We start from the raw sequence: 21,554 nt of genomic DNA on the forward strand, positions 1-21,554 counted from the left end.
TTACCTGTTACCATATAGCTTTGAAACTATTTTTTTGCTGGGTTTTTATCATCACATTGGATGCAAATCTTTGTCTTAAAGCTCCACTTGATTTTTTCTTTTTTTGCAAGAAATACCAGTACAAATGAAATTCAATATATTTACATGCTTAGAGGTATCCTGATTAATAATTCTGATTTCTATTGTTTCTTTCTACTAAAATTGACTAATTCTATTTAAAAACTTAATTACTGTAGAGTGGTTAGCTGGCAGATGTTCTGCTAGATTTGATGTAATTAGGAAAAATACATTTTGTTTTCTGACTAATTTATTCACAAGCCTTTGAGTTAAGTAGGTTGATTGATAGGAGAAGGATTAACTGAAAAACAACAAAAATGCTTATAGAAGTATTTAATTAGCTAAGATGCGAAAATATTCCACTTAAAGGTTTTTTCTTTTCCTTTATGCACCCATTTACTCAACTATAAAGCTATAGTTCAATAAATGGTGTTTTAAAAAATAGTCCTACCATGTTTCATTTCCACTGGCACATTTATGGGGCTGCATGGCAAAACTGGATTGGGTGATCCAGATTAAGCAGTAAATGAATTTTTCACTCCTTCTTTTTAAGCCAACTTTGTTCCCCAGCTACTTTGTTGGCACACAGACAATCCTACCAGCATGAAAGCAAGGATTAGTGAGAACACAACAAAGTAAAAAAGTGTTGTGTGTGGTGTCCCTGGCCATGGCAGGGGCTTGGATGATCTTTAATGTCCCTTCCAGCACAAACCATTCTGTGATTCTGTGATACAGGCACAATTGCTACTGCTTACATGTGCTCAAGTAATATTCCCACCAGAAGACTAAAAGCAGCAAATGGTATATTTAAAATAAAATATAAAGTAGGATAAAAAATAAAGTTACTTTTTTGATCAAAGAAAATGGTTTAGTAAGTTTCTGTAACTGTGCTCAGCAAATCAATCTAGATTACTAGCCAGAAGAATAATTGAATATTGGACTTACTAAAGCAGAAATAGTTAATCTTAAAAAGTTAAAAATAAAAATTTGAAAATGGCGATTTATTAAAAATGCTGATATAACGTGTTGAGATTGAGTCTGAACTCTGTTAATAAAAAAAGTAGACAGTTTATTGATTTTTATAAGTCCCAACTATGATCAATAAAATGATGAATTTATGTTAGAAACACTGACTTTTTTGGAAGAAAGTATGCTTTCAAAAATGTATCTTGCTATTTTTAAAGTATTTGTTCTTGCAGTGACTACATTAAATATTTTTTAAATCATTGCGAGCAGGTTACCAAGAAGATGGGATGAAACAAATGTCTCTTATTGTAAATATTTTTATAATTGATGTTTGAATTGAGTTAAAATTAATACTGTTGTAATTTAGATATTGAGGCCCATATTACTATGATCTCTTCCTGTCATAAGTAACAGGAAGATGTTATGTATCCAGTCAGTTATATATCCTCCATCTTTGGCACCTTGCAATATGGAGTTTTCTAGACTTGAAAGCTGAGTTTTCTGCTTCAAAAAGTTCTTTCAGTTAAACAATAAGGAAAAAGCAGTTTTGACACAGTGAGATTAATGCAAGTTTTAATTTTGTTTTGAAAACTTAATGAAATATTCATGCAGATACTCTTTTAAACACTGTTTGTTGTTTTTTTTAAATATATTTAATAAATATATATAATGACTATTTAGAATAGTGTTACCAAAATTGATTCACAGCATGAATAGAAAAAAGTAAGGGATTTTGGGCCAAGCCCAAACATCACCACACTGAAGCAGTGGCAAGCTAAAATCATTACTGATGTCACAGAGTTAAGCTCAGATGGATTTACAGACCTTTGTTCTTAAGTTTGTGCAGCATCTGCTCCAGTTTTTTCTTACTAAAGCTGTATGAGTATGCTGAAGCATCTGCAAATTGATGTGAAGCCACAGACATTTTAAGTTTTTAGATGATACCTCAACTGTAGTCTATAAATGTCTACTCTTTTTCTGCATAATGACAGATAGATTTTGCTAAGGATCTGGTACAGGGGTTTATTTTGGGATGAACTAATTTAAGTGTAATAGTGAAATGAAACCTATATAATTTGTCCCATGTGAGAAAGCTTGATCCCAGTCTATCTGAAAACCTTGCCATTGGCTGAAATCCAAAGTGTTTCCTAAATTTAGGAGCTTGGACCTGAGAGAGTAAAGTTGTGTAAATGCTGTGTTAAATATTTTAAGATATGGATACTTCAAATATGAAATTATAAATAAACTACATTTAATGTCTTAATAATCAGTTTTATTTTAATAAAAACATTAGAAATATAAAAAAATTACCTAACCTTCTTAGGCATTGGTGTTTACAACAGTTGTAGAAGTGGTGATTTGTGTTGTAACAATTGAGCTGTTGGCTCTCATTTATATTCCATTTATGCCAAATAATTCAATATGACCTTAAAGAAAATCAATAACCTTTCCTTTTTGTGTCTTAAGCATTTCAACTTGAAAGGATTTCTGCATGTTTTCTGAGTTTCAGTAGCTCTATTATTGTTAGGCCTATAGTAATAAAAAGTTTACATATTTAGGCTCCTAATCTGTGAGTTAAGTTTAGATTATTTGTTTTCCATTCTGCTGTGATGAATACTCTTACATGCTGCAGCAGAGTGAATAACAGTTACAATATTCTAGGGGAGATTTTTCAAGTTTTCAGCAACAGGTCTGAAATAGAAATATGCCAGTGAAATTCTGCATGTGAATGGATGTTTCCTTCTTATTTTATTTCCTCTATTCAGTGATTTCAAATAGTTACCATATCTATGCAGAACAAAGTAGGCATCCTGAATGAAAGAAAGGCTCATGAATCTTGCTTTGTCTTTTAATCAGGTGGAATACCACCCATGAGATGGATAGTGAATTTTGACAAAGATCTTCTGGATGGTCTGGTGTTGGCAGCACAGATGGCAACTTATTGTCCATATTTGGTAAGCAGGTTTTTTAATATTGTGCAAGTTTTATGCAGTTTATTAATGCCAGTGTGTTTGTTCAGGCCTTATTTTGCTTTCCAGTGCTGAGGAGTGCATTGAGGGCAGGCACTGGGCTGTGGCTGTGGTGGGAGCTGCAGCTGGAGCTCTGGGTGCTGGGAGCCCGAGGAGAGAGACCTGGCACTGACCCTTTGCCTAAGGAAGGTCTGGGGACCTGGGGCACAGCCAGGTGACCAGAGGGACACGGCAGGAGCGAGGATCCAGCAGGAACACCCCAGACTTGGTCACACTCAGGCTGAGGTGTGGAAAAGCCCAGGGTTTCCTTGGCACGAGGTCCCTCCTCAGAGGACCAGCTCGAGATGTTCTTCTGTGTTTGCACTCAGATTAAATTATTTTAAGGATCCAGATGGCTGAGACTCTGCTGTGGGAAGCCTGGGGTTGAGACAGTAAGGAAACCCTGTTGGAGAGTGTCAGAGTGGGGGGTGTGGGGAGTCAGGCAGGGCATCCATCACTCGCTGCAGCTTCCCACTGCAGGGGCCCTTCAGTCCCAGCTCAGGTGGCTGCCAGTGGCTCCTGGGTGCTTGGACAGGGAAGTTTCCCCAACAGCAATTCTTGGCCTATGGGATCCTTAAAAAGGAAAGAAAAAACACCCCAATATTTAGCAAATCATGGGGGATTATTTCAGGATTATTTCAGTATTAGGTTTTTTTTTTTTTTTTTTTTTTTTGTTTATTCTTAACAGGGAATTTCAGTTCAAAATTTAGATCTTTTTGATTACTGAATAGCAAAACTACAAAATCAGTAATTTTGCCTAGTGGAAGGCTGAGTTTGATTTCTCTGTCTTGTCTAGATTCCCACTCACTTCATAAAAATGTATACTAATCCAAGAACTCATGAACAGTTTATGCACAACTCCTTGATACTTGTGAAGGCTCTGCGTGCTATCAATCTGGATATGGACATAAAGGTAGGTGATTTTATACTAGCAGCTCTTGTATATATTAATATTTTTATTTTGATTTTTTGTATAGTAGTGTTGGACATCCAATTAAGGTGAGACTGTAGTGAAACAGTTTTGTTTCAGGATGTGTTACTATATGATGGAAACCAAAATACTGCTTCATATTAATAGACTTAATTGGAAGCAATTTCCATAATTCCTTGCTTTGTAGAATCATGCATGCACAACTAGCTGAACATAAATTAATTCAGTTTAGATTTTAGCAACCTAAATCACACAGTGAAAACTCAAATGGAATTCATTATTACTATTGGAAGGCAATTTAGAAAAATATGTTTAAGAACAAACATCATGCAGTTAACCATAAAAATAAACGGTGAAAAAAAATATACAAATTTCTAGTGACAGATGCATCTCACCATGAAGGCTCATGAGAGTTCTGTCCCAGGTTTGGTGCATACAGAAGTCAGCAGCTTTGGACGCTGGTGAGAGTAACACTCACTCAAACCCATCAACTTCTGGTGTCCTTTTTTTTTGGGGAGGAATACAATGTTGGTAATTGTTGATAATTTCTTCCATCAAGGATCTGCTTGGGATCTCTTTTATATGTTTAATAAATGTGCTTTACATCTCCATGGTTTTATTGACCTATGGCTCCAAATTTTCTATGTATGGTGACCTTACATAGGTTAGATATCATTCCTTTGTTCTTTTTGTTGTCTCCAAACCCAGTTTTCTCCTACTCCTAATCTGCATTTCTTTCACTGTCCATTTGTGAGTTATTTGTATCTCTGGGAGCATATTGGGCTGGCTGGAAGAGCAGAAGATGCAGGAGAATAGACATGGTATTTGAAAGTGTAGGAGGAAACTTTCCAAAGGAATTAATGGCATTAGGAATCAGAGGTAGAGCTTATTTGTGTGAACAAAGTAGTATAAAAAGATGCTCAATTACATTTTTTTTTCCCTTTTCCATTTAGTTGTGTTATGATTACATGGAAAAATTAACCCTGCTGTTTCCATTTTATCAGCTGCTGTCCTGCTGTTGTTTCCTGATACAGATCACTCTTTTAGAAATGACTTTGTTATGACAAAGAAAATCTACTGCTTCCCATACTTGTGACTGGCAGGAAGCAAAAAAGTAATCTGGGCATAACCCTCAAAACAAAGGTATATTCTGCCTCAGTTTTATTAAGAAAATCAGGCAGTTCAGCACATGAAGGCAGTGGCTTGATGCCAGTATGAAAAGGGTGTTAAACACTTTAGATGTGGAAACAGAATTCTAGGATATTCTCACTAATGTACCTGTTTTAAGACTAAATTGTTTACAATAAATGGGATAATCCACTTCTGTACAGACTAACAATTTAAACAAATGTACACAGTACCAGAAAAAGGAACAGATTTTGGATCTTCAAGGTCTATATTTTAGTTCAAATTTACATAGATTAATTTAAATTCATATATATTTTTCTAAGGCTATTGTAGAAACATCTGAACTATCTTGTTCTGCAGTGATAAAAATGGCAAAATACATGAATCCCTTTGCTGAAATCTCTTAATTTGGGAATTTTCTGATAACCTTGTCTGAAATTTAGCAGGCTAAAATGTTCTAATAGTATTGGCAAAGTTCTTGACTCAGGCAGTCACTGCTTTTGAACTCTCAGGACATTTGCATTAATTAACACAAGCTGAGACGTGTTAAGTCTGTTACAGCTGGCATATTCAATCCTAAAATCTAAGAATCTGTAATAATAAGAAGTTCAACTGTCTGCTAGTCTTCAGCATCAGGTTTAAATGACACTTAATGGAGTTGAAGGCTCTGAAATCCTTTTAAGGATTAATGTGTAGATTTAAGATGGAGTACTTCAGGCAGAAAATGGTTTCCACTTTCTGATCATGACTTACAATTCAAGCCCAGAGTATTAGTGGTGGCTTTCTACGTGTTTTTAACTTGTGGTTGATATTTGTAAGTTTTAAAATGCTTTGATTTGAAGAAGATTCAGCTGAAAGGCTAAAATAAAAGATTGTAAGATAGGATGGTAGATAGCATCAACATGCAGGAAATGTGTGTGACAAAGAGATTAGGATAGAAGGTGCAGTGATTGGAAGTAGCCAGTAAAGAAAATTTTTTTCAGACATTATTATTTTTTATTATTAATTTATAATTATTGCTATTGTTTGCTAATACATATTTTTAAAAGCAAATAATATTTACTGTGTTTTTTTCTGATGAATCTTGTTAAGAAATGTGTTTTTTTAAATTTAGTTCTTAGAGTAGTAGATAAATGGCATAAATGGAGTTTTCTGAGTTCATCACAGGACAGAATTGTATTTTCTCATGGAATAAATTCTGATCCAACTGGAAATGGGTAGAAAGAAGTAAATGGCAGAAGAAAGTCTTCAATAGATAATCTACTCTGGCATCTTTTCTATCTTAAATGAAAATACAGGAAGAGTGAAAAGTAGGGGTGTAAAACCATAACCATATTGGAATAATGGTTAACATTCAATAGCCATTGCTGAGATAAATAAATGGAAAAACCAAAATACTTTTCAGACTTCAGGTTTAAAGCTTTTGGCACAGAAGAATCTTTCTTACTTTCCATAGTGAATGCATCCTAAAGTTCAAATCTTCGACTGGTGGTGATGGAATTAAATAGAAATATGAGATGAGATGTGTATGATTACATCATTGCATGAAGTTAATTTTGAAATTAATTATGAAATTAATCTTAAGAATTACAAGGAAAAACGTTATCTAGGAAGCCATTGTTGCAGGGGAGCTTGCAGGGGAGCTTCAGATCAGTGCCCAGCTATGTCCTCACTCTCTTGGAAGGTTAGAGGAGGAGCTGTGTGAGAACTGCTGGGAGTAGGATGAGCTGCTTGGCTGAACACAGAGCAAGAGAAAACTTACCTTAAAAACTTTAACTTGAAAATAAAAATTAACTCAGATGGTTAACATGATAAATATGTCTATACATCTCTCTTACACTAAAGACAGTCCAGAAGAGTAAATGGTTTTTTACTCCCTTTTTCATACTCTGTGGCAAATAATTTTACCACTCTCCTCAGTGACTTACCCAAATTGCTGAGGACTAAAGTTTGACATGTTTTGCAGTTGCCACTAAAAATCATTTCTGTAAATGAAATATTTAACCTGGAGGAGTAATTTCTACCATTTATAAATCAACTTACAAAAGTATAAAAGTATCTGCAATAGAAACAACTTTGTTGTTTTTATTTGGAAGGTGAAATTATTGTTGTAAACTCCTACTGTATGTAGGAGTATTTGGGATGGCATTTTACATAAACTAAAATATTTTAATGTTTTTTTAAGGTAGCAAAGACATGTTTTTGCAGACAGTAAAGTTTCCATGCTTTTTCTGTTATGCTGCATTTAATAAAATTAATATTTGTTTCTGCTGAACCTTTGGGAAAAAAAGTTGAGCTTAATTTTTACCCTGGGTTTATCCGCAGAGCATGTTAGTGGTTTTCATTCATTAGGTTTTTTTTTCATGCAGTGACAAGATTCGTATTCATATTAGCCATGAGAATAATGCAGTCATTCCAGGTTAGAATAAAATATCTGTATAATAAGATTTTTTTTCTTCTTATCTTTAGACTATACAGGCAAAATTTTAACTGAATGTCTGTTTTTTTTTTGTTTTGTTTTCAATATTAGGCTACTGATATCTGTGATCCGAATCCTGTCATGATGCTTATTTTGTGTGTCCACCTGTATGACTCTCTGCCTCACTACTTACCCAAGAACACTATAGAATTTGCAGGTGCTCTCCATGCAACTATTGTGAAGCAGGTATTGATACCATTGAATTGAGATTCATAGTAATGCAAGGTTAGAGCACTGTTTGTATATATGTGTTTATATTATATATGAGCTACAACAAAGAATTAATAGGTTTCTTGTCATTTGGCTAGTAAATGTAGGAGATGAAAGTGTGCATTTTCTGTTGTTGTTCTCTTCAGTATTGGGATTTCACTTCTGTTTTTTTTCCCTGTGCTTGAAAGCACATGAAAAAATCTACAAATTTGACAAATCTGAGATGAAAGAGAGGAATGAGAGATTCACAGGCATGGAAATGCAGTGTACACTGTACTCTCAAAAATGAAGTTTGGATAGTCCATGGGAAATCTGCACCCCTTTGGAATGAAAATTATCTACCCAGTTATTTGAAGTACTTTCTTATTTTGTGATATCCTCACTTTGTATTTTGGAACTTACCTGCAGAACACACCTTTTATAGTCTAAGAAATGAGTAAAAAAAGGCTGATTTCTTGGTTTTTGTTTTGGTAGGTGCACCTGAAGAACCCGAGCAAGTACCATTTGGCCTACAGCGCTATTCTTGTGGGAAGAGATGCTGAGGATTTCTCTTTACCTAAAGGAAACACTGTTACCATTCCTTCTATGTAAGTAATGAAATGTTTGTGGTTTTATTTGTAGCGTTACAGAAATAGAAACTTACTAATTTAAGAGTGGTGGAACACTAGAAATGTGTTCAACTACAAGCAAGGCAAAATTAGTTGGTATAAGGGTCAGGTTTGTCTCCTTAACCTGGAACAAATCTAGACTAATATTTCAGTGAGACTCTTGCAGTTGAGCTCAACAGAGCTTTAAGAGCAATATATAAGCCTTCAGATCATTACAGGTATATGTATATTTTTTTTCCTATGTATCGAGACTTGATTCACATTTTGTACATCAATGCATTGTAAAAGCATGAGCAGGTAGATTTCTTTTCTTCTGAAGTCTGAGATTTTGGCTCTTATTCTTAATTTAAGCATGACTGGGAAATAAAGAGACCATGACACAGGTTTGAGTAGTATAACACTGCATCTTTTTGCCCCATCCTTCCTCCCCACCAAGATGGATGTGGGACAAGTAGTTACTTGTTCATCTTACATGTCTGAGAGACATATGGGGATTTGAGATTTAATTTTGGGAAAGCATTAGTTATAATTTCTGGTAGCAGAAATACTCATGGTATATCACCATCTCATTGTTTTTGTTCACAAAGTACATTTTGGTCTTCCTGTGCTATGCAGCTTTATGAATAAATGCAGGAATTTCATTAATCCTTGTTTAACTAGTGAAGAAAGGAGGGATGTAGTGGTAACTCTGGCTGTCAGTTAGCAGTTTTTAAGTATATCTGCAAGATATCCATTTACAGATAAAATGGATTAGAGATTGTAAAAAGGAAATAAAAGGTCAACACTTGTATGAAAATAAAACGTGAAGGAGAAAAAAATTCAAATATAAATGATCAAATTCAAGAAGACTTAACATAAATACAGTGCTCTTTGAGGACCATCAATATGTCAGTATTAAATTACATGCCTATTATAAATATATGGAAAGGGAACCACAAATAATGCTTTGTTTTCAGCAAGCTGTGAGGCTGATTTGATTCCATTTTCTTTGCAATTACTTCAAATATGAGTTATCATATAAATGTAATCCTTGAAAATACCATGTGTTTCTATGAAAGGTCAATACCATGGCTGTTTTTCACTTCACCTTTAAAATTAAACACCCAGAACAAACCACAAAGGAAAATGAAGACAGAAGAAAATGTGCAAAACCTTGTTGTTGAGCTGCTTGGCATTATATATGCAAGCAAATATATGAAAAATTGCATAGAAATAAAAACCTGTAGACATGCCAGTCATGCACAGTAACTCCTGCAGAGTTTATCATGATGTTATAATCATTAAATGAAAAATAGGTTCTTTGAAATTAATAGCTTTCTTAATATTCTGGTGCAAGTATTTAAAAGACTCCAAGAATTGATGAGACATATGGGAGTCTTGCAGGTTCTTTATGTTAGATCATCATGTTGTAGGTGGGTTTGGAAATTTTAGTAATCTGAATGACATTCTCAGTGTAGCTGAGTGTCTTATGTTGCATATGGCATCATCAATTCTTGATCTGAGATTCCCACTCTCCAGGGCACTGCACTGTGCCTTGGAGACTTGCAGTTCACAACAGGAATAGCATAAACCCCCAAGGTTATAGAACAATTCCATGAGATGAATTTGCCCTCACTTTACATTGACCACAACATGGATTAATAGAGATAAAAACTAAGCAACTTTGTGGTTTTGCCACAGAAGGCAACAATTCAAATCCAAATTCTCAGCTGTTGCATGAGTCAGAGGGCAAAGATCAGGCAGAAAGTGCTGTACACTGCTGTTGCCTGTCCTTCTTATTTGTGACCAGAGCAGACTTCTTAAAACTTGATCCTTAAAATGGCTTTGGGAGTGTGTGTCTCAGGCAGTTGATTCCTCTGGGTGCCTGCATCACAGCATGTTTTTTCAGAACATTTTGAATGGTGTGGTGACCTAGGAGCCTCAGACTCTGGGAGACTTGGCCACTCTTCAGTGTCATAAATGGAATTATCTGGGGGCTCTGCAATAGGAACTTGAAAGCCAGGTTTACAGAATTTCCAGGATTTCATCATCAATATTCAGAATTGACAATTGGAGACTTACTGACTTCTTAAGACTAATCTCAAAATCAGAGAGACATTTGGAAAGCTTCAAAGTGAGAGCTTCAGGCTCTGAAGTTTTCTTTTTCTTGCTTCATTGAAGGGCTGCTGCAGATAAAGTCTAAAAGTGTACCTAGTCTAAACTCTTGTTCTGTGTGGTCTTCTCCAGTTTTCCCATTAGAGAGAAGCTGTTGCTTGCACAAGAGAACTTAATTACTCAGCTTTACTAATTATTCTGAAGGGTTTTTAAACTAATTTCTTTCTCACTCTTCATTAAGACTATCCAGATCTGCCCCACAAAATACATAACAGCTGTCTGACTGCTTAACTCAGAAAAGCACATTCAGATAGAGGAGCATGAATTGGATCGGTTGTTAACTTAGGGTGATACTCTAATGAAAGAGAACTTCCTGTGCTAGTGTGTGTGTGTGTGAAGAAAAATTAAGCTATGTGCTGGTGTAAAAAGCAATAAGGATTTAGTATTGTTCTTTATCTAGGTAGTTCTTTTATTAGAAAGTTTTAAGATACTCTTAGGCTGAAGATTATACTACAACAAAGTATTTCAGAGGAAACAAATTGCTTTCTTTTCTAGAACCCTTCCCTTACAAAGACTCTGAAGTGTGCTCCTGAAGTTACATTTCTGAGTAATTTCTGAGCCCTGGTTTTGTGCTTTTTTTTTCCTAGGAGACAAGGCTTTTTAAATGTGGAATTCACAATTCGTTTCCTGCACCCTGCTGAAGCAGTATTGCTACTGGTCTCAAATAAAGTTGATAAAATAGATGGTTCCACACTGGCATTCTCTCTGAAATCTGAAGTTACGAGTATTGAGCCTCTTGTAAGTTTATGTGTGTATGATTAATATTGTCACAAAAAATATAACAATAACAATTCTGTACAATATGTCAAACAAAAGGGGACTGAGATAAAAATGAAAATGTGAGTTACCATCAGCATTCACCTTTGACCTATGAATTTTCAGATTTCCAATATTAGACTGTGTACATGCAGCAAAAACCCTAGAGGAATATATAACATTCCTCAGGACATAAATCACATTGGGATCCTGAATAAATTGTAACAATTTGCACTGATTGCTCTGAAAATAAACCTGGAACCCTTTCACCATATGAATGCTATTGGAAATCCTGTTATGGGGGTGTTGATGTGCTTCAGCCTAGTGATTTCTGATGTCACATGTAGAGGGACCACAAGCCTTTGTTAGATGTTTCTGCGTTTATTTGTGCTTTTTAACCAGAGACTCTGTAGTTGTCAGGTCAGGGCAGGTAGTCCTGTTTTTGTAATCCACATTCATCAAGCACATCTGGATAAACTTCTGAACTTAGATGGTGTTTATGTGATCCACTCATTTTTTTAGCCCCTTGACTGTGTTAGGGCAAGAGAAGGCTGGGACAAGAGAAAAAATAGAGGGCATGTAAAGTTAAGAAGGAAAAAACAATGATAACTTGATTCTTGGCCTTGTGTTTTTTTTCTCTTTTAGGGTATGATAAAGTGCAGATCCCCATGTTATGAGCTGAAGAAATTTAACCTAAATGTTACCAATCCCTTCAGAACTGATGGCATATTCAGGTAGACAATGATATAAAGACAATTCTTTAATGATCATGCTGTTTTATCCACTCTTTTCCATAATTTTCTTCTTCTTCTTAAAAATGTGAAACCTGGAAGTTAAATGATAGGGATTTACATTCCTAAAATTGTTATAAGGACTATGAAGTGGAAGCTATCATAATGAATAAAGAAGATAAATAAGCCTTAATTGAAATCCATCTCAGTGTAAGCAGTAAAGCTGAAGCTTTAATCAAACAGAGTTCATGAACCTTGTTTGTATTTTTGTGTTTGGCTGAGGTCCAGCAGAATTACAAAGAGAAACAAGCCATGTTAATTAATAGCTGGTTATTTTCCCCCGATCTGCTTTATTCTGCTGTTTAAGTTATTAAGCATGCAAAAGGAAAAAAAATGCTTTTGCCTTGGGGCTTGCATCATTATCAGTTAGTCTAATTTTTAATTTGTATTCATCATAGCTGCAAGAACTGCAGAGTTATAAATGTTGCTTTCCTTAGTACAAAGGAAATAGATTGTTATACCCCTTTAAAATCTGTTTATCTGATCAGACTCCATATTTTGTCTTTAGTCTTTAGAAATAAGCATTGGTTCATCTCATTCATTTATTTGGAAGAACCATCTTTCACAACATTTTTAACTTGTTATTTTATGCAACATGAATATACATGTAGCAAAAGCTGCAAATTAAATTTGTCTTTCCTCCACAGAATAGGATTGGTGTATACAAATAGTAATAATAACAGCAACAACAATAACAATCCTATAACAGGACTGTTTCCACTGCTCCAAGCCTTATGTGTAGGAATCATATGACTTAAATTAGCTTCTGTCTTTTATTTTTAAGTCCTTGAGGTGGTCAATGAGGCTGAATTAGTCTTATGATTTGGATAACTCCCTTGGAAATTATCAATGAAGTGATGAAGCAATTTATTTTTATGTAATTTAGTTTTATACAATTCAAAAGCTACTTGACAATTACATTAAGTCATTATCAATTTGGGCAATATTTGAACCAGTAATCTAAAGTTAAAAATATTTGTATCAGGCTTCCAGTGTTTTGAACAATCTAGTGTTTCATCAGGGGGTATATTATTTACTTGCAAATAACACAAGGAAATGCTAGTTTGATACCAAGGGAGAAGATCTTTTACAGAAAAACTGGGGTTAAACTACAACAAATACTTTTAAAGTATTTTTAATTGAAAATAATAAGCTTCTTTATTAAGCCTGCATTTAAAAGTTAGAATAAATTGAGGTTCCTCATCATTCTGCAAGTTAAAAATGCAGTCATTATGTGTGCTTGTCATACTCCAGGGTAATCTTGCTGGAATCCACATATTTGCTCCACCCAGAGAAAGTGTATCAAGCCAGGCAAGTAAAGCAAGAGCAAAAGTTTAGGTAAGTTCCAGATAACAATTGCTAACTATGGCACACATTTCTGTTAATATTACCTGTTTGTGCATGCTGTGTGCTACCTGTTGTAAAGAATTACAGTTTGGGACATGGAAATACACAGAAGATGCCCAACCAGTCCCTGGGCAGTGGGGGGCACCATGGTCAGCTCTGGGGTGTCGTGCTGAGCTTGATGTTCTGTGATGTCCCTTTGGCCACTCTAGCTCAGCCACCCTGGCCATGCTCCCTCGCAGGTTCTTGTGACTCTGCTCCCTGGCAGAGCATGGGAAGCTGGAAATTCCTTGACTTAGAGTAAGCACTGCTCAGCAGCAACTAAAATATCAGTATTATCAACATTATTCTCATCCTATTCTAAAACAGAGCACTGTGCCAGCTACTAAGAAAAAAGAATGAATTCTACTCAGCTGAAACCAGGACAGTACTGCAAAAAAAATTATAAACAGATAAAAAAAATATTATTCAATAATTCAATAATCCTTCATTTAATAATTTAAAATATTTTCCATAGTTGGGAGATGTAATTTTTAAAGCTCATGTAAACATTCAAAATCCTGAAACACTTATCCAAGGATTATTGAGAAATACCATAAACTCATCAATACTTTAGGTTGAATTGTAATTATAAGGATGTTCCACAGTCATGTCATGAAATGCAGACTGTTTTTCAAATTCCTTTTTAAAAAATTAAAAGAAAAAAAGAAAAAATTTAAAAGCAGAAAAATAATGAACATTTTATTATTAAGAAAAAATATACACATATTTTAAGTGGAAATAGTTTTCTACAGTGTAATTTATACTACACTTTCTACTAAATTTAAAAAGTGTGTAATAATTGCTGATATAGAAGGATTTTTTAATCATCTTGCATATTTCAGCTTAATTTATCCCTAGACAATCAGTCTAAATAGTGTAATTTTCGTCACACATCCAGATCTCATTTTTACAGAAATTGATTTCAGGGCACCTTAGGTCTTTAGAAATTTCTAGTACTGATTTGCTCTACATTTAGATGTTTCTGTCATCTATGGTAACTGAAGCCACTTAAATGCCTCCTTTCAGAAGATCTTTTTTCTTGAATGGAACAAACTTCAGAAATTTGTGTTAAAAAAGTAGTGTGTGTACATTTCATGACTGATCAGTAAGACGATTTTGCCCCCAATCATTTTTATTCTTTGGGTAAATCCAGAAAAAGCCGTGTACAAATTAAGGCCATTTCTCTAAGTGCTCTGTCAGCATAAAACAGCTGTGAAGTCAGTGCTTGCCCTTTGGCTGATGGTGTCTGTGAGACTGATGTCAGGACCAAGGCATGTGCATGACAACTTCATCATCCCAGCACGAACAGCTGGGCTCAGAGCTCCATCTGCATCCTCATCCTGTGCCTCCAGATATATCAGATCCACTTTAAACCTCCCTGTAGGAAGCTTTGCCTGGCAGGTGACCCTTCTACCTCCCAGCTTTCCCCTCTGGCAGTGTCACAGACACCCAAAATGGTGCCATTCAGGCTGGAGAGGAGACCAACCCTTCTGTCATTGTGATGTGGATCCATCACAGCGTGACTGGAACGATCCCAGCCTGGAGCTGGAGCCTGAGGAACCCCTATGCCCTTGCTGGACACAGCACTGTCTAAGCCCAAAACTCTCACAGTAGCCCATGTCTTCAGTGGTTGCAGGCAAGACTTCTTTATTCATGCAGAACTGGATGGTGTTTAGTGAGAAGCACAGTGCTTTATATATTTTTTTTAATCCACTTAACATAGTTTTTCTTTTAAGTATACTGGGACAAGACTTTTCAAGTTATCCACTTCTCTGTGCTTTTCCAAGCCCTTGACACTGCAATTATTATCTTTGGTCTACATCTGTGTGCCAGCATGGTCTACTCCCTGTGGGAGAAGGAAAATCAGGTGGAGAGAAGCACACCACATGGCCCAGAAATTCTGTGTAATGTAAAATATCCATAGCTTTCAAGCATGTTGGTATTTCTAAATTATGTCCACTAGAAAAAAAAAGTATCAAATGACTGTAAAATTCAAGGTTACATTTAATAGCTAAATTTTCCTTCATAAATTTTCTGCTGTAAAGCTAGAAAGTGGTAAAGATAGACCAATGTTTCACTAATAGTCCTATTCTAAGACCATGACTAAGCAGATTATCATACGCAGTAGTGCCCATAAGGCTAGATCTGGAGCTGTGCAAAAGCACAGATTGATTTGCAAAACAAGTTGTGAATTTTGATAAATATTTTTACATTAAAAAACGTATTCTAAACCAAAAAAAATGAAAAATTAATGAATGAATTTAAAATCAAGCTCTACATTGTGTATAACTTCTTACTGTTAAATTAATTACTCCTTTTTTTAAAACTGGAGATAATGTCAGGAATTCCAAACAATTTCAATTTTCTAAATTTTATTCTTACACTTTTTGTTCTAAGCTGTTTCATGTGCCAAGGAAAGAATTGTGTTATGCAGAATACCTGTATTTACTTACTGGAAGAATAAAGAAAAAATTAGGATCTAAAAATGGTGTCTCTTTGTAATTTGAGATACAGCATTTATACCTGTTGTTTCAGAAAATACAGTTTACAAATATGTTATCAGGAGTCATTACAATTCTGGGTAATAGTTGATATCAAAGAAATCCAGCTCCTCTAAATCTTAGTACCTATTTTGGGCAGCTCCTGTTTTAGTTTCTATCCTACCCTTTGTTCTGAGATCATAAACTGTTCCACAGAGTGTGGAAACTGGTGAGTATCTTAGATGTGAATTTTGTGTTCAAATGCTTCAGTTTTCAATGCATTTCTAAGCAGTTTGTTGTATCCCTTCTCTCTAATAAGATCTTTTTTTGCTAAACATCCTAAAGTTCATTGATTAAGATGTTGCTCTGTGAATTTAAGATTTCCTTATGGTGTCTGGCACTTTTTTTTACCCCCTTGGTAATATATAGAATCTGGAGCTATAAGCTAGTAAATTCTTCTCCAAATACATATAGGGAAGTTGTTTTTGTTTTTTTTTTTTCCTGAGCATTTGTTGGATGGAAAACAGTTATTGGCGGGTTTGGAGCCTGGCATGAAGAGTAAAGGCACACCATGACAAAAAAATAGCTCATATGCCAAGATGATGTATGAACACTCTCTGTGTTGACTGCAAAGATGATTTTCCTTTTGATCTGGGTTTTTGGAATACCTGATAATGTGGCAAGCCCAGTGGCTTTGTGGTGTTATGTTGGAACCAGTATCTGACAACTCAGGTAGCAGATACTGGACTCTTACTGGTGCACAAGTATGGAAGTAAGTTGGAATTAGATGATCTTCAAGGTCTCTTCCTATCCAGGCTGTGATTTTAATCTGAACTGTTTAGAATAACCACAGCAATAATGAATTGGAAGTATTCACACCTCAACCAGGCAACTGAAAGGTGCCCTCATTAACTCATCCTCACCTGTAACATAATCTTGAACTTTTTGTTCCTTTAATGAGCAGTAAAATTGTCTTACTCTGTCAGCAAAACCCCCCAAACCAAATGAGGGGCAGTTGGGGAAGTTGCTTGGTCTCTCTCATGAGCTGCTCTCGTTTCCCCCCAGTCCCCAGCTCCCTCTGCCGCGGCCTTAAATATTGAAAGACCACAGTGAGGTCTTCCTGGAGCCTTATCTCCTCCAGGATATCTTTGTAGGAGAAGTGCTCCAGCACTCTGACCCCTTCTGTGGCCCTCCTCTAGCAGCTTCTCTCTTTCTTGTGCTGGGGACCCCGGAGCTGGAGGTGGCTCTGCAGGTGGGGTGTCACCAGAGCAGAGCAGAGGGGCAGAATCCCCTCCCTGCCCTGCTGCCCACGGGGCTCTGGATGCAGCCCAGGACATGTTTGGCTCTCTGGGCTGAGAGTGGATATTGCCAGCTCATCTGTAATCTTCATTTACCAATATGCCCAAATCCTCCTCCACAGGGCTGCTTTTGAGCCATTCATTCCACATTCTCTCTTGATCCCAGGGATTTGCCTGACCCAGGTGCAGTGAACAGTTTGTGTAGACTTATTTTATGGCAGCTTTAAGCTCTTCTCCCTAATCCTTTTCCTTATTTCTCTGTGTATTGAAAGAGGATGTATTGAACCAGACTTTGAACATAACCAAGCTTCTTATACCTTCTGAACTTTATTCCTTTCAGTTTTATTATTGAGCAAGATGCTATTTCTTTTTGTTATGGAAGAATGAGACACAATGTTCATGTCTTCCACAACACAGGTTTGTTTTCTTTTCCCATCACTTACCTGCAAGTGCTTTGTTCACTGAAGTAGAGAAAAAAATTGCTATTGAGAGCAGTTCAATACCATGTTAAATCAGTCTAATGAGTTTCTCAGTTGTTCAGATCTGAAAATAAGACTTATTCAATGTATAATTCTCACCAGTGGAAAAAATGTAATGTATTTTGTTATACTATTCTTATTATTTTTTCATACAGCTCTTCAGCTATTTGTTACTTTTACAGTGATTCTTCTGCTGTAGTCTCTGTTTTTGCAAGCAGGACTTGGCATTCTCATTCAAAGATAAAGCATTGAGAGAAATAATTTTTTATATGAAATTAGTATTTTTTTCAATGTGAGATACTTATTTGTAAAGTATAGTATAAATAGTATGTTGTATATACTCAGAGATCATTTTTGTTTCTGAAAAATGGTCTTTAAGTATAAGTATTAAAACAAATCTCCAGGGTAACATATTCTGAGAGTTTTGCATGTCCATTTGTTTAAGGTTGTGATTTTTTTCTTAGCCCAGCAAGATTAACTATTTATTTTAAGAGAGACACAACATCAAACATTGTATGTAGTAATTGTTTGCTGTATGCTGGTTCACCAAATTTTACTACCGGGGGGAAAAAACTTTTATGTATGGATAATTTAAAATCAGAGTTTTGAGTTGAAACTTGCAGTATTTTTTGATACATTACAGTATTGTTTTCAGCATCTTTGAGCTCTGTGCATGTCGTAAATTAAGCAAAAATCTCCTTCCATAAGTGTAACTGCAGTCTTAATGCCTTAACAATCTTAACACCTGCCAACAATGGTGGGAATTACTTGTGAAGAAGAATAGAAAACTACATAAAGTCACATTAAGAAAATGTGATGGTGAGGAGCACAGTTTGCTTTGGGAGGATGGAAGTTCAAAGGGGATTTTGTTTGAAGCTGTTTTTTTCTAGTATTACTGTTCTTTTCAAATACACTTGAAAGGCAATATTGTAATGAGCAGAGTTCAGGTGATTAGGTTAAGATTCATCCCTTTCTCCTTTTTTAGACAAAGCCTTGATTATGTTAGGTTTCTTTTGAATGATTAACTGCAATGTTAATTAATATAGGTCATTCCTGTAGCCACCTCAAGTGGATAGGGTGATTTTTAACATTATTGGTTCCAAAATGTAGTGGTCTATTTTGGTGGGGTTTTTTTGTTGTTGAAATGTTGAAAACATTTGCTTTTCTGGTATTTATTCATAAAAAGGGGAACTAAGCTATCCATTGATAATAAAAATATCCAGCTTTAGAATATTGTTTTAATTTTTTTTCCTTTTAGTTCTGAAAATACCATATTAAATTCAAAAAATGATGGACTGTCTGAAGATTCAAAGAAAGAGACTTCCTGTAAGTACCTATGCAATACCTCATGTCTTACTACAGTAGAAATTAAATTATCTACAGAAGCAAGATTTTGACATCTAAGTATATTCAACAAATATTATTTATGGATAGGCTCAGTAACTATTATTTATAGTTTTCGTAAAATGTTGGCCTCAAATTGTGCATCACAGTCAAAAATTCAGCCTGGAGAAGAGAAGGTTCTGGGTGATCTTATTGTGGCTTTCCAGTACCTGGAGGAGTTACAAGAGAGCTGGAGAGGGACTTTTTACAAGAAGATGTAGGGATAGAACAAGAGGTGATGTCTTTAAACTGTAGGGAGGCAGATTTAGATTAGAAATGATGAAGAAATTCTTACTGTGAGAGTGGTGAGGCACTGGAACAGGTTACTCACATAAGCTGTGGGTGTGCATCCCTGTTCTATCTATTTGGCTAGAGTTTGGCATAATTTTCTTACGTGATCTCACTTGTTTCTGTTGTTTTCACTTTCACATATATTCTTGAGTACATAGTTGCTGCATTGAGAGTGAGAATCTTTGTTCAAATAGCAGTAAATTATACTTTTCCTTCTGATGTGACTAGACTTTTTCTTAGAGGCTGTACCTCCTTAAGGAATTTTTAATAGTGAGAACTGTCAGTTTTCCCCAGTTTTGTTTCAGTGTACAGAATAAGAACACAGGTAATTAGCAAAATGTATTTAAATAATACAGCATGCAATATTGCAGCACATCTACACAACTGTAACTGTAAATACTGATTACTGGTTACAGGTGTGCCTTAAATACTGATTGCTACAGGAGGCTGTATACAGTATCTTTTTTTTTTTTAAACTCATGCAACTACTTTATTTTACAGCCTGTGCTGTTGTAGCTAAGCATTCACTTAAATTTATTTTAACAGCTGATCAATCTGGCCTCCTGCATGAGTTCTTCAGTCCAATGGAAAAACTGTTCTTGAAAGGGAAAGGGTCTGCAGCCTTAGATATTCACTTCCTTCCCTTTCATCAGGAAAAGCGTTACTGCACTGTCATTCTGGTTAATGAAAAGGTAAGAATAAAGTGTGTGTTCTGTGTTTATCGTGTCAGGTAAGAAACTTTTGCCAATTGTGCATAAGTAGGGTAAATCAGAGCAGTGCTGTGAAAAGGGATTTGGGGGTCCTGATCAAGGGCATCTGTTTACTGTCCTTTTACACATAATTTAGAATTATATTAAATGCTGCAGGCAACTTTTCACTTTAAAACCACTAGGTAATAAGAAGTAATACTGCAGGGAATATTATTTTGATGGCTTTTCTAGGCAGCAGAGCTTCAGAAAGAAAAGAAATTTAAATAATTTGTCTTGACGTGGGTACAAGAATAATACATAGGCAGGGATTGGATAAAGACTTTACTGTTCAGTACTTCTCCGTGTATTCATCTCTATATTTAGGGTATGCTGTCAAAGTAGAATAATAATTTTCCTTGCTGTCTCTTTTTAAATTTTTCTCTCAATCAGAGTTCCATTCAGAAAAGACTGTACATGAATACTGACTCCACACCTTTCAGTCTCTCTTGACTGAGAGCCTGGGTTTTGCCCTATATCCTTAATTGAATTTCAATCAAATCACCAAGATCTGATTTTAATAAAATTTCAGAACTTCAAACCTTGCAACCCAGCTTTTTGATGTTCCTGTAATACTTTATCTCAGTGGTCATAATCTTATTAGTGTTTTAGTCCACCTTTTCACCTCTTTAACCTGTCTGCTGTGTTTTGTCTCTGACTGTCAATGTTTTTCAAAACCCTGTTGTTTCTATAATCTTCTTTTATGTGTGGCTGAACTCAAGGCTTGGATTCTGCTTCTTACTTTCCTAACAATGCCTCTGTGTCTCAGCTTCCCCTCTGTGCAATTACATACCTCTGCCTTTCTCTCTGCCACCAGAGAATTTGATGATTTGTAACAATGCATCTAAAACTAAATGACTTTTTTTCCTGCACATTCTCAGCTTCCATATTTTTACCTTCTATAGAACATGGAACTTCTGGTGTTTGGTGTTTGGGTGTTTGATGGGATTTTTCATTGCTTTAACATGACTTTGGCTATGCCACATGGCCAGCTTGATTTTTTTTATCTTGTTCATAAAGGAAAATAAGACTGATACAATGATGCCCAAGTCTGTCTTTCTGACTATGTCCAGTATTTGAAAATACTGGCTATTTTTAAAGAAAACAAACCATGTGACTGGACATCTTAAAGAGTGTACAGTTCTCTTGATTTTCTTGAAATTAGCTGAGATAGAAGAGGAATTTCTGTAGAATACACATTGAAATAGTGAGCTCACACCTTATTGACAGCAGGTAATCACCCACAAAGAGTCCCCATACCAGAGGTTAACAATCTTTGTGGATGGTTCAGTGGAAAATCAATCCAGTGCTCAGCATCATTCAAAGAGAGAAATTATTAGGGAAGAAATACACATCAACAGCAGTACATTCATAAAAGAATTTTAGGTCCATCCATTTAATT

At 35.5% G+C, this 21,554-nt stretch overlaps 1 protein-coding gene across 6 annotated transcripts in view; it reads left to right on the forward strand.

Annotated features, from left to right (window-relative positions):
• The window catches only part of CFAP47 (cilia and flagella associated protein 47), a 354,600-nt gene that overhangs the window by 73,755 nt on the left and 259,291 nt on the right, over positions 1 to 21,554 (forward strand). For all 6 annotated transcript variants that reach the window (XM_053934673.1, XM_053934672.1, XM_053934674.1 and 3 more), the window contains exons 34-42: positions 2,881 to 2,978; positions 3,829 to 3,945; positions 7,622 to 7,756; positions 8,255 to 8,367; positions 11,130 to 11,280; positions 11,944 to 12,032; positions 13,344 to 13,427; positions 18,991 to 19,058; positions 19,953 to 20,098. In XM_053934673.1, the coding sequence (XP_053790648.1) occupies positions 2,881 to 2,978; positions 3,829 to 3,945; positions 7,622 to 7,756; positions 8,255 to 8,367; positions 11,130 to 11,280; positions 11,944 to 12,032; positions 13,344 to 13,427; positions 18,991 to 19,058; positions 19,953 to 20,098 (1,001 nt within the window). The remainder of the gene's footprint in view (positions 1 to 2,880; positions 2,979 to 3,828; positions 3,946 to 7,621; positions 7,757 to 8,254; positions 8,368 to 11,129; positions 11,281 to 11,943; positions 12,033 to 13,343; positions 13,428 to 18,990; positions 19,059 to 19,952; positions 20,099 to 21,554) is intronic.

The sequence above is a fragment of the Vidua chalybeata genome, chromosome 2 (genome assembly GCF_026979565.1).
Source record: "Vidua chalybeata isolate OUT-0048 chromosome 2, bVidCha1 merged haplotype, whole genome shotgun sequence".
NCBI lineage: Eukaryota > Metazoa > Chordata > Aves > Passeriformes > Viduidae > Vidua > Vidua chalybeata.